The following is an 11,814-nucleotide window of genomic DNA, read 5'->3' as shown; positions in this document are numbered from 1 at the left end:
AAGAGGGCAGGGTCAGTTATGAGATGAACTCTTGATCCACTGGAGGTAGCGGCAAAGAAAAGATTGGAGACAAAACTGGCAGCCAGTATCTCTTTGAAACGCTGACAACTTTCAGCATGCAAATTGTTTAGCAGAAGTGAGTCTAGAAAAACCACTGAGACACCTTTATACCAGCGGCAATACACCTGCATAAAGCCTAAACAGTGACTGTGACTGCCAGGTGTCAAGTTTTCTTTCTTTTTAATTTTCTGTCTTTTTAGTCATTCTGGTGTGTATTTTAGAGGGGTTTGTTGTTTCACATAATATATTATTTATTTAATGGGCTTCTGTAAAAACTCAGATTTCCCCTTGGCGCAAATAAAGTGCAATATATCTATCTATTGTACATTAAAAACCTTGGTGAAGAGCAACGACTAAATAAAAGAAAATATAAAAGTTATATTAGAAAATCTGGTTTCTTATACGTGCATTCATTAATTTCCCTTTTAAAGACTATAGTTTGTTTCAAGTCACATTCTCTTTATATATCCATTATATTAAAAATAGCTATACACTTAAAACCACAAATCTAACTTTTGCAAAATAAATAAATTACGAAAAAAAAAATATTTACGTCCTTCGAGCCGGATTCGAACCAGCGACCTAAGGATGACTAGGTAATCCACTACAGTCCTCCGCTCTACCAACTGAGCTATCGAAGGCCGCTTCCACCTCATTCTGTTCAAATGAAGCTATTGTAATTTTGAAAGCTGTTATTATTCATCATATCAGTTATTTCTGGTCTGTATTTATTATTTTTTTATTTATTTTTTAATTAAAACACATAAACGCAATGCTCTTGGACTGTTCCTAACGTGAACACCTGACCCACGGACAGACTGACAAACAAACAACAAATCACTGAGCGCAACTTTAGACATTTACGATGACAATTATCACCAGGATGTGCGCACACCATCTCGTTTTATTTCGACATTTTAAACTAAAATGTATGTGTTTAACATTCGCTCCAATGATGTGAGTTCAGAGGACGGGAGGCCGCTTTTAATCATTTTAGTGTACAGCATATAAAGCTTTTCCGTATTAATTATCTGTTTACATTATAACTCTGATATAAATACAGTGCTTGGTGTTTCTGTAGATTTCCGTGGCTAAAGTTTCCACATGCGGCTGTGTAGCAAGGTTCTCTATCCGGACCCCAGTCTGCGCCAGTTTTAAATTACCAGTCATGTTTCAGCAGCTTCTTGGTTAAGGGAGCTCACGGTGTACCTTACAGTTAGCGAAGTATTAAATTAGCGTAGTTCTTTTACCGCAGGATTCTGATCATATATTGTGTATGCGCGCCTTTTTGTCGTCATGTCCTAATTGTCGCTGAATTGTTTTGTACTGGGGTCCCGTGCTGAGTAGTAACCATCCTGGCTAAGTTTTTTAAAAGGAACTTGCAGAGTTCTCTTTTCTGACTCATCTGGCTTGAAAATTGACACAAATGAATGTAAAATTTTAACTATCTTCCATACAAATAAGACTGAAATTTGCGGAATAACTTTTAAAGACTCAGTCAGTTATTTAGGTATTAAAGTATGAAGATCTACAGTCTATTCATTTAAACAAAACACAGAAAATAAAAAATATTTTTTAATTGCTGGCAACAAAGAGATTTAACTATTTGTGTCAGAGTTTTACTTGTTAAAGATGAGGGTATCTCCAGCTTGATTTATCTAGCTCGATCTCTTTTTGTTACTTGCAAATTAATTGATTCAGCCTTACTCACATTTATTTGGAAAACGTCTGAATTAGCATAAGTCGCCCTAATTCAAGGTGTTCATAATATTCTTGATTTTAATAAAATTGTTGTCATTTTTCCTCCTTCCTCTGTCCAGATGTCACGCCAAGCACCCTTCTTGCTGTCACCCTTACTACTTCTGCTTAGTTGCCCAGCTGCCTGGTAACTCTTCATTTCCACCCAGTGCCTGTCTTACCTCCTCCCTAAACTCAACATTTCAGTCTTCCTTTTTCAACTTCCACCATTTGATCCTTGGCACTGCCCTCACTCTCCTCCTCTTCTTGATCTTCAACGTCATTCTACAGACCCCAATCCTATGCTGCCTAACTGCACTGTCCTCTGCTACCACTTTGCAGTCTTTAATCTCCTTCAGATTGACTCTTCTACATAGGATATATAATCTACCTGTGTGCATCTTCCTCCACTCTTGTATGTCACCCTATGTCCCTCCCTCTTCTTAATATACATATTCACTACAGCCATGCCCATCCTTTTTGCAAAATCCACTATCATCTGACCTTCTTTATTTCTCTATTTGACACAATACCTACCCATCACCTCCTCATCTCCTCTGATCCCATCACCAACATGTTCATTGAAATCCGCTCCAATCACCACTTTCTGTCCCTTAGGTACACTGTCCAACACTTCATCCAACTCACTCCGGAAATCTTCTTTCTCACCCATAGCTCACCCAACTTGCGGGGCATATGCACTAACAACATTCATCATCACCTCCAATTTCCACCTTCGTAATCATTACTCTGTTTGACACTCTTTTCACTTCCAAAACACTCGTTTAAAAAACACAGCAAACAGTCAAAAATCCAATACACAAAAAGTACAGAAATATCACCAGAGGAGCTCACTAATGGAAATGCATTCAATGAACTGCAAAGGACTATGGGTTTTCCTCAGACTTTATAGTGCTGAGGGTAGTCCCTTGATGGTGACGGGCAGGTGGCCCCACTTCTTTGGGGACCATCCAAAGAATGTGTGGCATATATACAAAGATACTTAGACATAAAGAAACTAAATGATCAACAATGTTGATATAAAAAAATGAACAGAACAGACACTTGGATTTTGGCCAAAACATAACAATGACAGAAAAGTATTCATCAGGTATCTTTATGTTGCTTATGACAGGATGGAGTGTGAACTAAAGATGATTTTCGAGGAGGTCCAATTTATATGTACTAACACAGAGATTTGGTCTGCACACAGTAAAAGTTTTTTTTGGGAATTTCTCCCCATTGGATCAATACTAAACTACAACACAAACAAGCTGCCACTGCATGCAAGTGCATTCAGGACCATCACATCTATGAGGCAATTGGTACCGAAATTGAAGAGGTACATGCTTCATAATCCTGGATTATTTGAAAACTGCAACTGCTGTGGACTGCTTCTATCAATTTCTAAGAAGTAAACACATCTTCTTACAATACAACACACCAGTCTCTTCTAGCACACCTGCCATAGACTGCTCAGTTTCGGAAGTCTTGGTCTGACATTAAGGAGAGATCGTCTTTCAGATATTTACTTTGAAAGCCTGCTTTTTATGAGAGACTAGAGGGACCAGGGAACCACAGGTTTTTGGACAGGGAAAACCCTGAAACTGGTTCCATTAATATATCAAACTGATAATGTTATACTCTCCTACACATAACAAATATGTCCAAGGGTGGAAAGCAAAATCAAAAGAAAAGTGTAGGCAGAAAAATGTGGGAGTTATTAGTCTGAAGATGAGGAAGGGTCAGTGCATACAGGCAAGGGAACTACTGTAGGAGTTAGTGGAAAGCAATGTAACACTAGTGTCCTCCAGAAAACATCTCTCAATCAACATGGTAAGCAGAAGTCAAAAAAGAAACCCACAGCCAGCATGGACTGGGAATTACTAAATAGTTTAAACAGGCACCACATTCCCTGTTTCACATGTCTAATTACAGAATATTGTTCAGGTATGTACACATTTTCTTTATTTTTTTAGTCTCTGGTTTAAACATTGTTTTACAATGTTACAATTTTATGTGAATTACATTAACAAATAATTCACACAAAATACATTTTATCTTTTCTTATATAAAATCCTTTAATTTTTTTCAAAAGCTATTTAGATCAGCTGTTAAACATATATCTTTGCAGTTTATCTTAACACTAAAACAATTTCTTTATACATATGCCAGTTATGGATAGATAGATAGATAGATAGATAGATAGATAGATAGATAGATAGATAGATAGATAGATAGATACTTTATTAATCCCAATGGGAAATTCACAAAATGCTCCCATAAGGTACTATTTTTACCAATTAAATTATGCATACATTTCTACCATAGACTTTAGAATTTTGAAAAATTGTCCAGTTGTATAAAGAACAAATACAGATTGACACATTGAGCTTTAAATATTATTAATAAAGTGTTCACATATTAAAAAAAAAATGTGAACACATTGGTCCCTGATATTTGTGAAACTTGAACTAATATATTTGCTCAGTTTTTATTTTTGTTGTCTAGGTACAACTACATTTGAATACAAAGTGTTTGAAACCTGCCAAATAATTTAGAAAAAATTGCAATGATAATAAGAACAGTATGAATTTAAAATTAATCACGTTCTGTTTATAAAAATGAAGACACATTTGTGTGACAGAGTCCAACACTGCTCATTTAAGAAAGTTGTGATTATACCGAAAATAGATATAATTGATATTGTGTGCACATTTAGTTCCAGGTGAGTTCAAAAATGTACTGTATTATTTTAAAGGATTTGCTTAATAATTATTTTTAAAAGTTTCATAATTTGTGAAGTAATAAAAATAATATAATATGTAATATAATACACTGCTTAATAAAAAGTGATATTTTTAGTACTTGTAATGACTTTAAGTAATATGTAATATTTAGTATATTACTACTTAAAAGTAACTTATCCAACACTGACCATTATGTTATTAACAACTCAGGACGTTTCTTCTTCCTGATTTGACACACGACATTATGAAGACGCGAGAAACGTGAGGTAGCGCGCAGGCGCACAGTCTGAGTTACATCACGGAGGCCTAGCTGGCACGTGATCGTCACGTGCTTCTGATGTCACGGTTTTGTGTAGTTCTGGAATCGGCTGGACAAGATGGCGACCCCCATAGGTCTGTTTGCGAATCTGACTTATTTAATAACAAATAGTCTTAACATTGGCCGCAGCGTTGTCGCGGCGACAGTTGTTGCAATGTGCAGTTGACGAGTATCTTTATGTCGTTTATCAGCGGAGCGAGCGGAGTCTGATTTTTCTGATCGCCGGTTATCGTCCCTTCTGCAAGAAGGCGAGAGGGGCAGGGAGATCTTTGGGCGCAGAGTCACCCTGTGCGATATGGAGTCCCGAAAGAAAGATATTGTTGGGAAAGGGCTTTACATAAATAAACATTGTAGCAGAGAACAGTGGTCTGGAGCGGCTCGCCCTTGAGGTGCTCTCCTGCTGATTTGAATGCAGCTGTTGTTGCAGTTTTAGCGCCACTGCGGTACACACACAGGAAGTGAGACTTCTCGGGCCCGAGTAGCGGCTGGTGGCCGGTCGGCGATGATTCGCATTAGAATTTTAGCTGGACTCGCATTTTGTATGCAGGACCTTAATGTGTTAGCCGCGCATATAAGGGAAACTTTATAGCTGAGGTTTCTGGTAGGCTTGTTTTGACACAGGCCTCGTTGTTAGGCAGATGACGGAGCCCCTCATCTTCACGAGTGGGAGGGGCCGAATGTTCTGGGTGCGCAGCGCCCCCCCCCCCCCTTAGTATAACACGGGGGGCTTCGGGAGGTGACGGGGGCTCTCCGGAGTGGGGAATTGAGCTGGACACACTTCGACGTGTGTTGATTGATGAATTATATGTACTGCGATATCCGTTTTATATAAAGATCTTAAACCTAGTGCATGTATTGGTAACGTGAAGCTTTATATGTTTTTATTCAGAGCTAGAAATTATGATGTAGAATCGTTAGGTAAAAGTAACTTGGAAGTGTTTCTTGAGTTTTGTTGGAAGACCCTTCCAGTACTGCACCGTCACAGTTAAAATAATAATGGCTGTTAATCACTGTGATGTACTGTTTTGTTCCAGTGGTGCACATGAGGATGCACATTATAGATTTTGGAAAATAATTTTGGCATCCAGTAAACCCACATGAGGATATTAGCAAAGAAATGTTTTCATGCTTCTCATTAAAGTCACCGTTTAGCTTTTTTTTAAATAATTGTATAGCAACCTGGAATGACTAGATTGTGGAGGAGCAGGTTTTTGCATACTATGATTCTAGTTGTGGAATATATGGTTTACTAGCTGTTTAAGAGAATGGGCCTTGGTTAATCAGATACTGTATGTCAGAAGTGCTATGTAACTTAGTACTTTTGTATGTGGTATTTGCGTGTGGTTTTATTAATTTTTTTCTACTATTACTGGTAGGCAGTGTGATGTAGTGGTTAAAGCGTTGGACTTCAAACCCAGATCTTTTGGGTTCCAATTCTGGTACTGACGTTGTGTTTCCATAAGCAAGTCACTTCACCTGTTTGTGATCCAATTGTAAAAAGAAAAGTAATATAATCAATTGTATCTCAAAATTTGTATGTCAACTTAGGTAAAGGTTGCAGTCAAATAATAAGCAATAATAACATTATTAGGTTGCTGGAGCAACTTACCCTTGAACATGTTTTGAATAGGCTATATGAATAGGCTACATACAGTCACCCATGAGTAAAACATTCTTGTATTAGATCAATTCCTGCTTTTTCTAGTGACTTGCCTTTTGTTGATGATCATTGCAAAATACAGTTTTACAGGAAAATGTATTTCTTTAGAGTTAAAACATGTAATCAGTAGGAATAATATGAAATTTGAGCATAATTATCATTATCAAGTGTTTACAGTTTCATTTGTTTGTGTCATTCGCGTAGTGGTTTCTTTTCATGTTTTTCATCAGTTGTATGTGGTTCCCCTTTCAGATTCTGCAGATGTGAATGCATATGTAAAGATTTTTGAGCGCGGGAGGGGCATCCCTGTTCAGAGTAAGCAGACATGCACGTAAATATAAATGGTTTCAGATGGGGGGTCCATCTTTCAAAGTCCATAAATGCAAGTATATTACAGTGGAGTAGCTCTTGGGGGAACCTTAAACTGATGCAATCACCCTTGGTTTGTCCTGGATCTGAGAATACCACTTATGCCTCTACTTCACCCTCCTTCACTTTTTTGCTTGTAGTGAAGCAACACCTTACACTCACAGCCGCAGTGTCTGGCACACTCAATAGAGCTTTATCGCAAATTTGCTAACCATTGAGCTTCACCACACTTAATTCTTACATTTCACATCTCACTGTACCTGCCAATCTTGATGACAGAAGAAACTGACCCTTCTTCAGTTGTTTGTCCTCCTTAATGGTTAGTGGTGCCATTCATGTGGCCCATCAGTCACTTCTGACCCGTCCTTTGTTTTCATAAAGCCCTGACCATTACATCAGCATAATATTAATAAATATTAACAAAAAATTATTGACAAAAAAAAAAAATAGGTCAGCTAATTTTCTTTTTCTATAACATCACCAAATTTCAATAAAATCAGTCAAAGTATTTTTGAGATTTTAGGGTATTTAATTTTATATTTAAGCTTTTTTTTTACCCCAATATATTGACATACAGTAATCCCTCCTCCATCGCGGGGGTTGCGTTCCAGAGCCACCCGCGAAATAAGAAAATCCGCGAAGTAGAAACCATATGTTTATATGGTTATTTTTATATTGTCATGCTTGGGTCACAGATTTGCGCAGAAACACAGGAGGTTGTAGCGAGACAGGAACGTTATTCAAACACTGCAAACAAACATTTGTCTCTTTTTCAAAAGTTTAAACTGTGCTCCATGACAAGACAGAGATGACAGTTCCGTCTCACAATTAAAAGAATGCAAACATATCTTCCTCTTCAAAGGAGTGTGCGTCAGGAGCAGATAAAGTCACAGAGATAGAGAAAAGCAAACAAATCAATAGGGCTGTTTGGCTTTTAAGTATGCGAAGCACCGCGGCACAAAGCTGTTGAAGGTGGCAGCTCACACCCCCTCTGTCAGGAACAGACAGAGAGAGAGATAGAGACAGAGTTTGTTTTTCAATCAAAAATCGATACGTGCCCTTCGAACTTTTAAGTATGCAAAGCACCGTGCAGCATGTCGTTTCAGGAAGCAGCTGCACAAAAGATAGCAACGTGAAGATAATCTTTCAGCATTTTTAGACCAGTGTCCGTATCGTCTAGGTGTGCGAACAGCCCCCCTGCTCAATCCCCCTACATCAGGATCAGAGAAAGTCAGCGCAAGAGAGAGAGAGAAAAGTAAGCTGGGTAGCTTCTCAGCCATCTGCCAATAGCGTCCCTTGTATGAAATCAACTGGGCAAACCAACTGAGGAAGCATGTACCAGAAATTAAAAGACCCATTGTCCGCAGAAATCTGCAAACCAGCAAAAAATCCGTGATATATATTTAAATATGCTTACATATAAAAGCCGCGAAAGGCGAAGCGCGATATAGCGAGGGATTACTGTATATCAAAATGTCCTTTCTTAACTGATTCATACTGTCCTAGATGTACATCTTGCCAAATTTCAGATTTTTAACTAAACATTAAATACTGTTTTTGTTTCTGAGAGAGTGAGTTAGTCAACTTTTCATTTATTTATATATATTTGTATGTAAATATATTGTATATATTTGTATATTTAAAATGCAGTATGTTAAGTACAATGCAATGCATATGCATGTGGGGCATTTCATTTTGGCACAGTTTAATTGTGTCATAATGAAAAACATCAACAAAATGATTGATTTTCACTATGGCATGCAATTTTCGTGTCAGTCTTAAATAAAATACATGTGTATTGTGTGTGTGTGTGCGCCACATTAAATGCTCCATGTGTATTGCATTCTGATTCAAGATCATGCCAAAACCAGATGTTATCAAATGACCAATCAGCATTAGCAGTTAGGGTAAGAGGCTTTTCACTTATAAACATTTTTTTATCCTCTGGGCAAGCATAAACTTTGTCAATGTGGAGTAATTAACAGAAATGGTGAGAAGCATTTGGAAAGTTTACATGTAAGTTAGGTTGTCTAGATAATTTGTTATGCTTTCCTTACATCACATTGTTCTATTCTTCCTCTAATAGTTCTGAACGGTATGTCAAGAAGTATTGCAATAGCTAGTACTGTAATCCCTGTCTGCAGGTATTTACAAGCCAGATTTAGGAGAATATTGCTGTATTTGCTGTATGGACATCCTGGTTGACAAATTACAAAATTGTATGCTGCAGCTCTTCAGGACATTAGCCCTTGAATGTGTTCTAGTGATGTTAACTGTAGCAACTGGAAATTCTTCTTCTCTTGCTACTCATATTACACTGGCCCTTTCCAGCAATCTGCCAATACAGCATGAAATTGTCATTTTCATCTCCACCTTTCAATGTGATGGCTTATTCCCTGCCTTGTCAACTCTCCATTTACCACCTATAGCGCAAGGTGAACACACTCATGATTGGAATGCCTCTTACCCAACTGTTGACACCGATTGGTCATTTGATTACATTCAGTTTTAGGATAATTAATGAATGCATCATCTTGAATCGAAATGCAATTCACTTGGAGCAGCCACTAAGCAAAAGGTGGTGTCTTTGCTTTTAGTTATGAGATCTGATGTATTATTCTATCTATCTATCTATCTATCTATCTATCTATCTATCTATCTATCTATCTATCTATCTATCTATCTATCTATCTATCTATCTATCTATCTAGATGTGAATGAAAATGCAATACACTTTTGTACTAATTTGATTTCAATTTTTGATTTGATATAGTTTATTAATCCCAGAGGGGAAATTGTCTTTTCACCTAATATTTGGAGGTTGCTTTTTAAACTAATACGAAAATTGCTTGTCATAGCAAAAGCAATTGATTGTTTGGTTAATATATTTTTAATTATAACATGATAAAACTATAACAAAATGAAATGCACCATATGCATTGCATTGCAATATAGTTAACTGGATTGCATTTAATTTTGGCATAAATAATCTTCCATAGTAATATTTCAGTTACGTTTTAAATATATTTGTACTGTGAAATTTATAAGTTATGAAATAGCATGACACTACATCTAACTTAATGCATGGTACATTTTTCAGATCATTATGCTTATTGTAATATGTTATTATTTGTCAGTTTTATATTTTTGTATTTTCCAAAACTTAATGCCACTTGAATGCATTGGTTAAGATTTCTCTATTTTAGGAGACATAGATTTTCTTGTGTCATTTAAGAACGAACTACCAAGAAATTGATTTGTTCTTTTATATAATTGTTGGCATTTTCCTTTTCATAAAAACAACAAGCAGGTGATGATCCATTTTGCCTTGTTTTTAATTTATTTTGTTTGTTTTGGTTTTTTTTGTGTCTTTGTTTTACCTCAGTGCATATATAGAGAATGGAAAAAGGCTTAATATGAAGTAATCATCCTTTAACAGTGAAATATCCAAAGGGTTTGCAGAAGTTTATCATTTTCAGTTAAAAGAGGATTAAATTGGTAAATGCCTGCTGAAATTTAAATAAATAAATTGGGTGGGTTTAGCCACTGTCTTTGCCCTTATTTTTTTCTGCCCTGGTACGTAAAACACAAGACATCAGACAGATAGGTTTCTCTTCTTTTTGAGAGGCAAAACACCCATATTCCTTATTTCTTGTCACTGCATTATATGTATTGTACTCCCGGATGAACATTCATGCACAGAGTCCGCCCAAGTCATAGAGGCAAGTCACAAACTATTTGGAGTGAGTTTATGGGCATGTCATATTACATGACTTGTTTCATGAAAGCGCTCCACTGACTGCTTCCAAATTGCGAAGATTATCTAGATGAAGGCTACAACTGAAAATCATGGGAAAACTCATGTAATGTGACAAATTTTTAGGTTACTAATTTAGGATTCTAAGAGTTGAACTGGATAAAACAGCATGTTAGCAGTCTAGATTTTTAATCACACTGTAATGTCCCCTTGGGTATTACTCCACAGAAAGCTGTGAGAAAATTAGGAATTACAGTATTCTGGTTCCCAAATTGATCAATAAGCAAAGATGTTATAGCAGTTCATTGATGATGTTGAATATTCATAGTCTTAAACAGCTGATACAGTATTCGCACATCTAGTGGGGAAATGAAAAACTGCTGCAGTAAGTAATGATATAATTAATCATAGTAAAAGTTACGATTTGGATACATTTATCAGGTTGCCTACAGGAGCTTTTGTTTTCAATGTGTGCATCTCTGCAGTGTTTTTCTAACATTGGAGAAAGTTCAAGGACTTTTCAAATGTGCTCTCACATTTTAACTGTCTTCTTTTCTACAGTAAAAGTTCCACGCAACTTTCGTTTATTGGAAGAGCTGGAAGAGGGACAGAAAGGAGTTGGAGATGGCACTGTTAGCTGGGGTCTTGAAGATGACGAAGATATGACACTTACAAGATGGACAGGAATGATTATTGGACCTCCAAGGGTAAGTGCATAATGGAATCCCTGTCATATTTTTCAAGTCAGCAAAGTCTTTCCTGAGTGTTTTTGCATAATGTTTGTGAGATACCAATTTTCTTTTTCACATGTTTAAAAAAGAAAAGCAGGGTTCCATTTCTATTATTATGTATGATAGATTTTCCATTTGTTACTTAAGTTTAGGCAGTTTTCATTATGTTTTTGTTGATATTCATCCGTCCATCCATCCATTCTCTTCCGCTTATCCGAGGTCGGGTCGCGGGGGCAGCAGCTTGAGCAGAGATGCCCAGACTTCCTTCTCCCTGGCCACTTCTTCTAGCTCTTCCGGGAGAATCCCAAGGCGTTCCCAGGCCAGACAAGAGACATAGTCCCTCCAGCGTGTCCTGGGTCTTCCCCGGGGCCTCCTCCCGGTTAGACGTGCCTGGAACACCTCACCAGGGAGGCATCCAGGAGGCATCTTGA

At 37.2% G+C, this 11,814-nt stretch overlaps 1 protein-coding gene and 1 non-coding gene across 2 annotated transcripts in view; one reads left to right on the top strand and one right to left on the bottom strand.

Annotated features, from left to right (window-relative positions):
• Positions 1–614: 614 nt before the first annotated feature.
• Positions 615–701, bottom strand: trnay-gua (transfer RNA tyrosine (anticodon GUA)). The gene is given in 2 exon segments: positions 615–650; positions 665–701. It is a non-coding gene; the product is annotated as a tRNA-Tyr (tRNA).
• A 4,108-nt stretch (positions 702–4,809) lies between these two features.
• ube2v2 (ubiquitin-conjugating enzyme E2 variant 2) overlaps positions 4,810–11,814 on the top strand; it is a 40,966-nt gene continuing 33,961 nt past the window's right edge. Inside the window, exons 1-2 of the mRNA XM_028803502.2 lie at positions 4,810–4,940; positions 11,214–11,359. Of these exons, the coding sequence (XP_028659335.1) occupies positions 4,925–4,940; positions 11,214–11,359 (162 nt within the window). The 5' untranslated portion in view covers positions 4,810–4,924. The remainder of the gene's footprint in view (positions 4,941–11,213; positions 11,360–11,814) is intronic.

Source organism: Erpetoichthys calabaricus, chromosome 6 (genome assembly GCF_900747795.2).
Source record: "Erpetoichthys calabaricus chromosome 6, fErpCal1.3, whole genome shotgun sequence".
In the NCBI taxonomy this organism is placed as follows: Eukaryota; Metazoa; Chordata; class Cladistia; order Polypteriformes; family Polypteridae; genus Erpetoichthys; species Erpetoichthys calabaricus.
The sequence above is the reverse complement of the archived record's forward strand: the minus strand, read 5'-3'. Positions and strand labels throughout refer to the sequence as shown.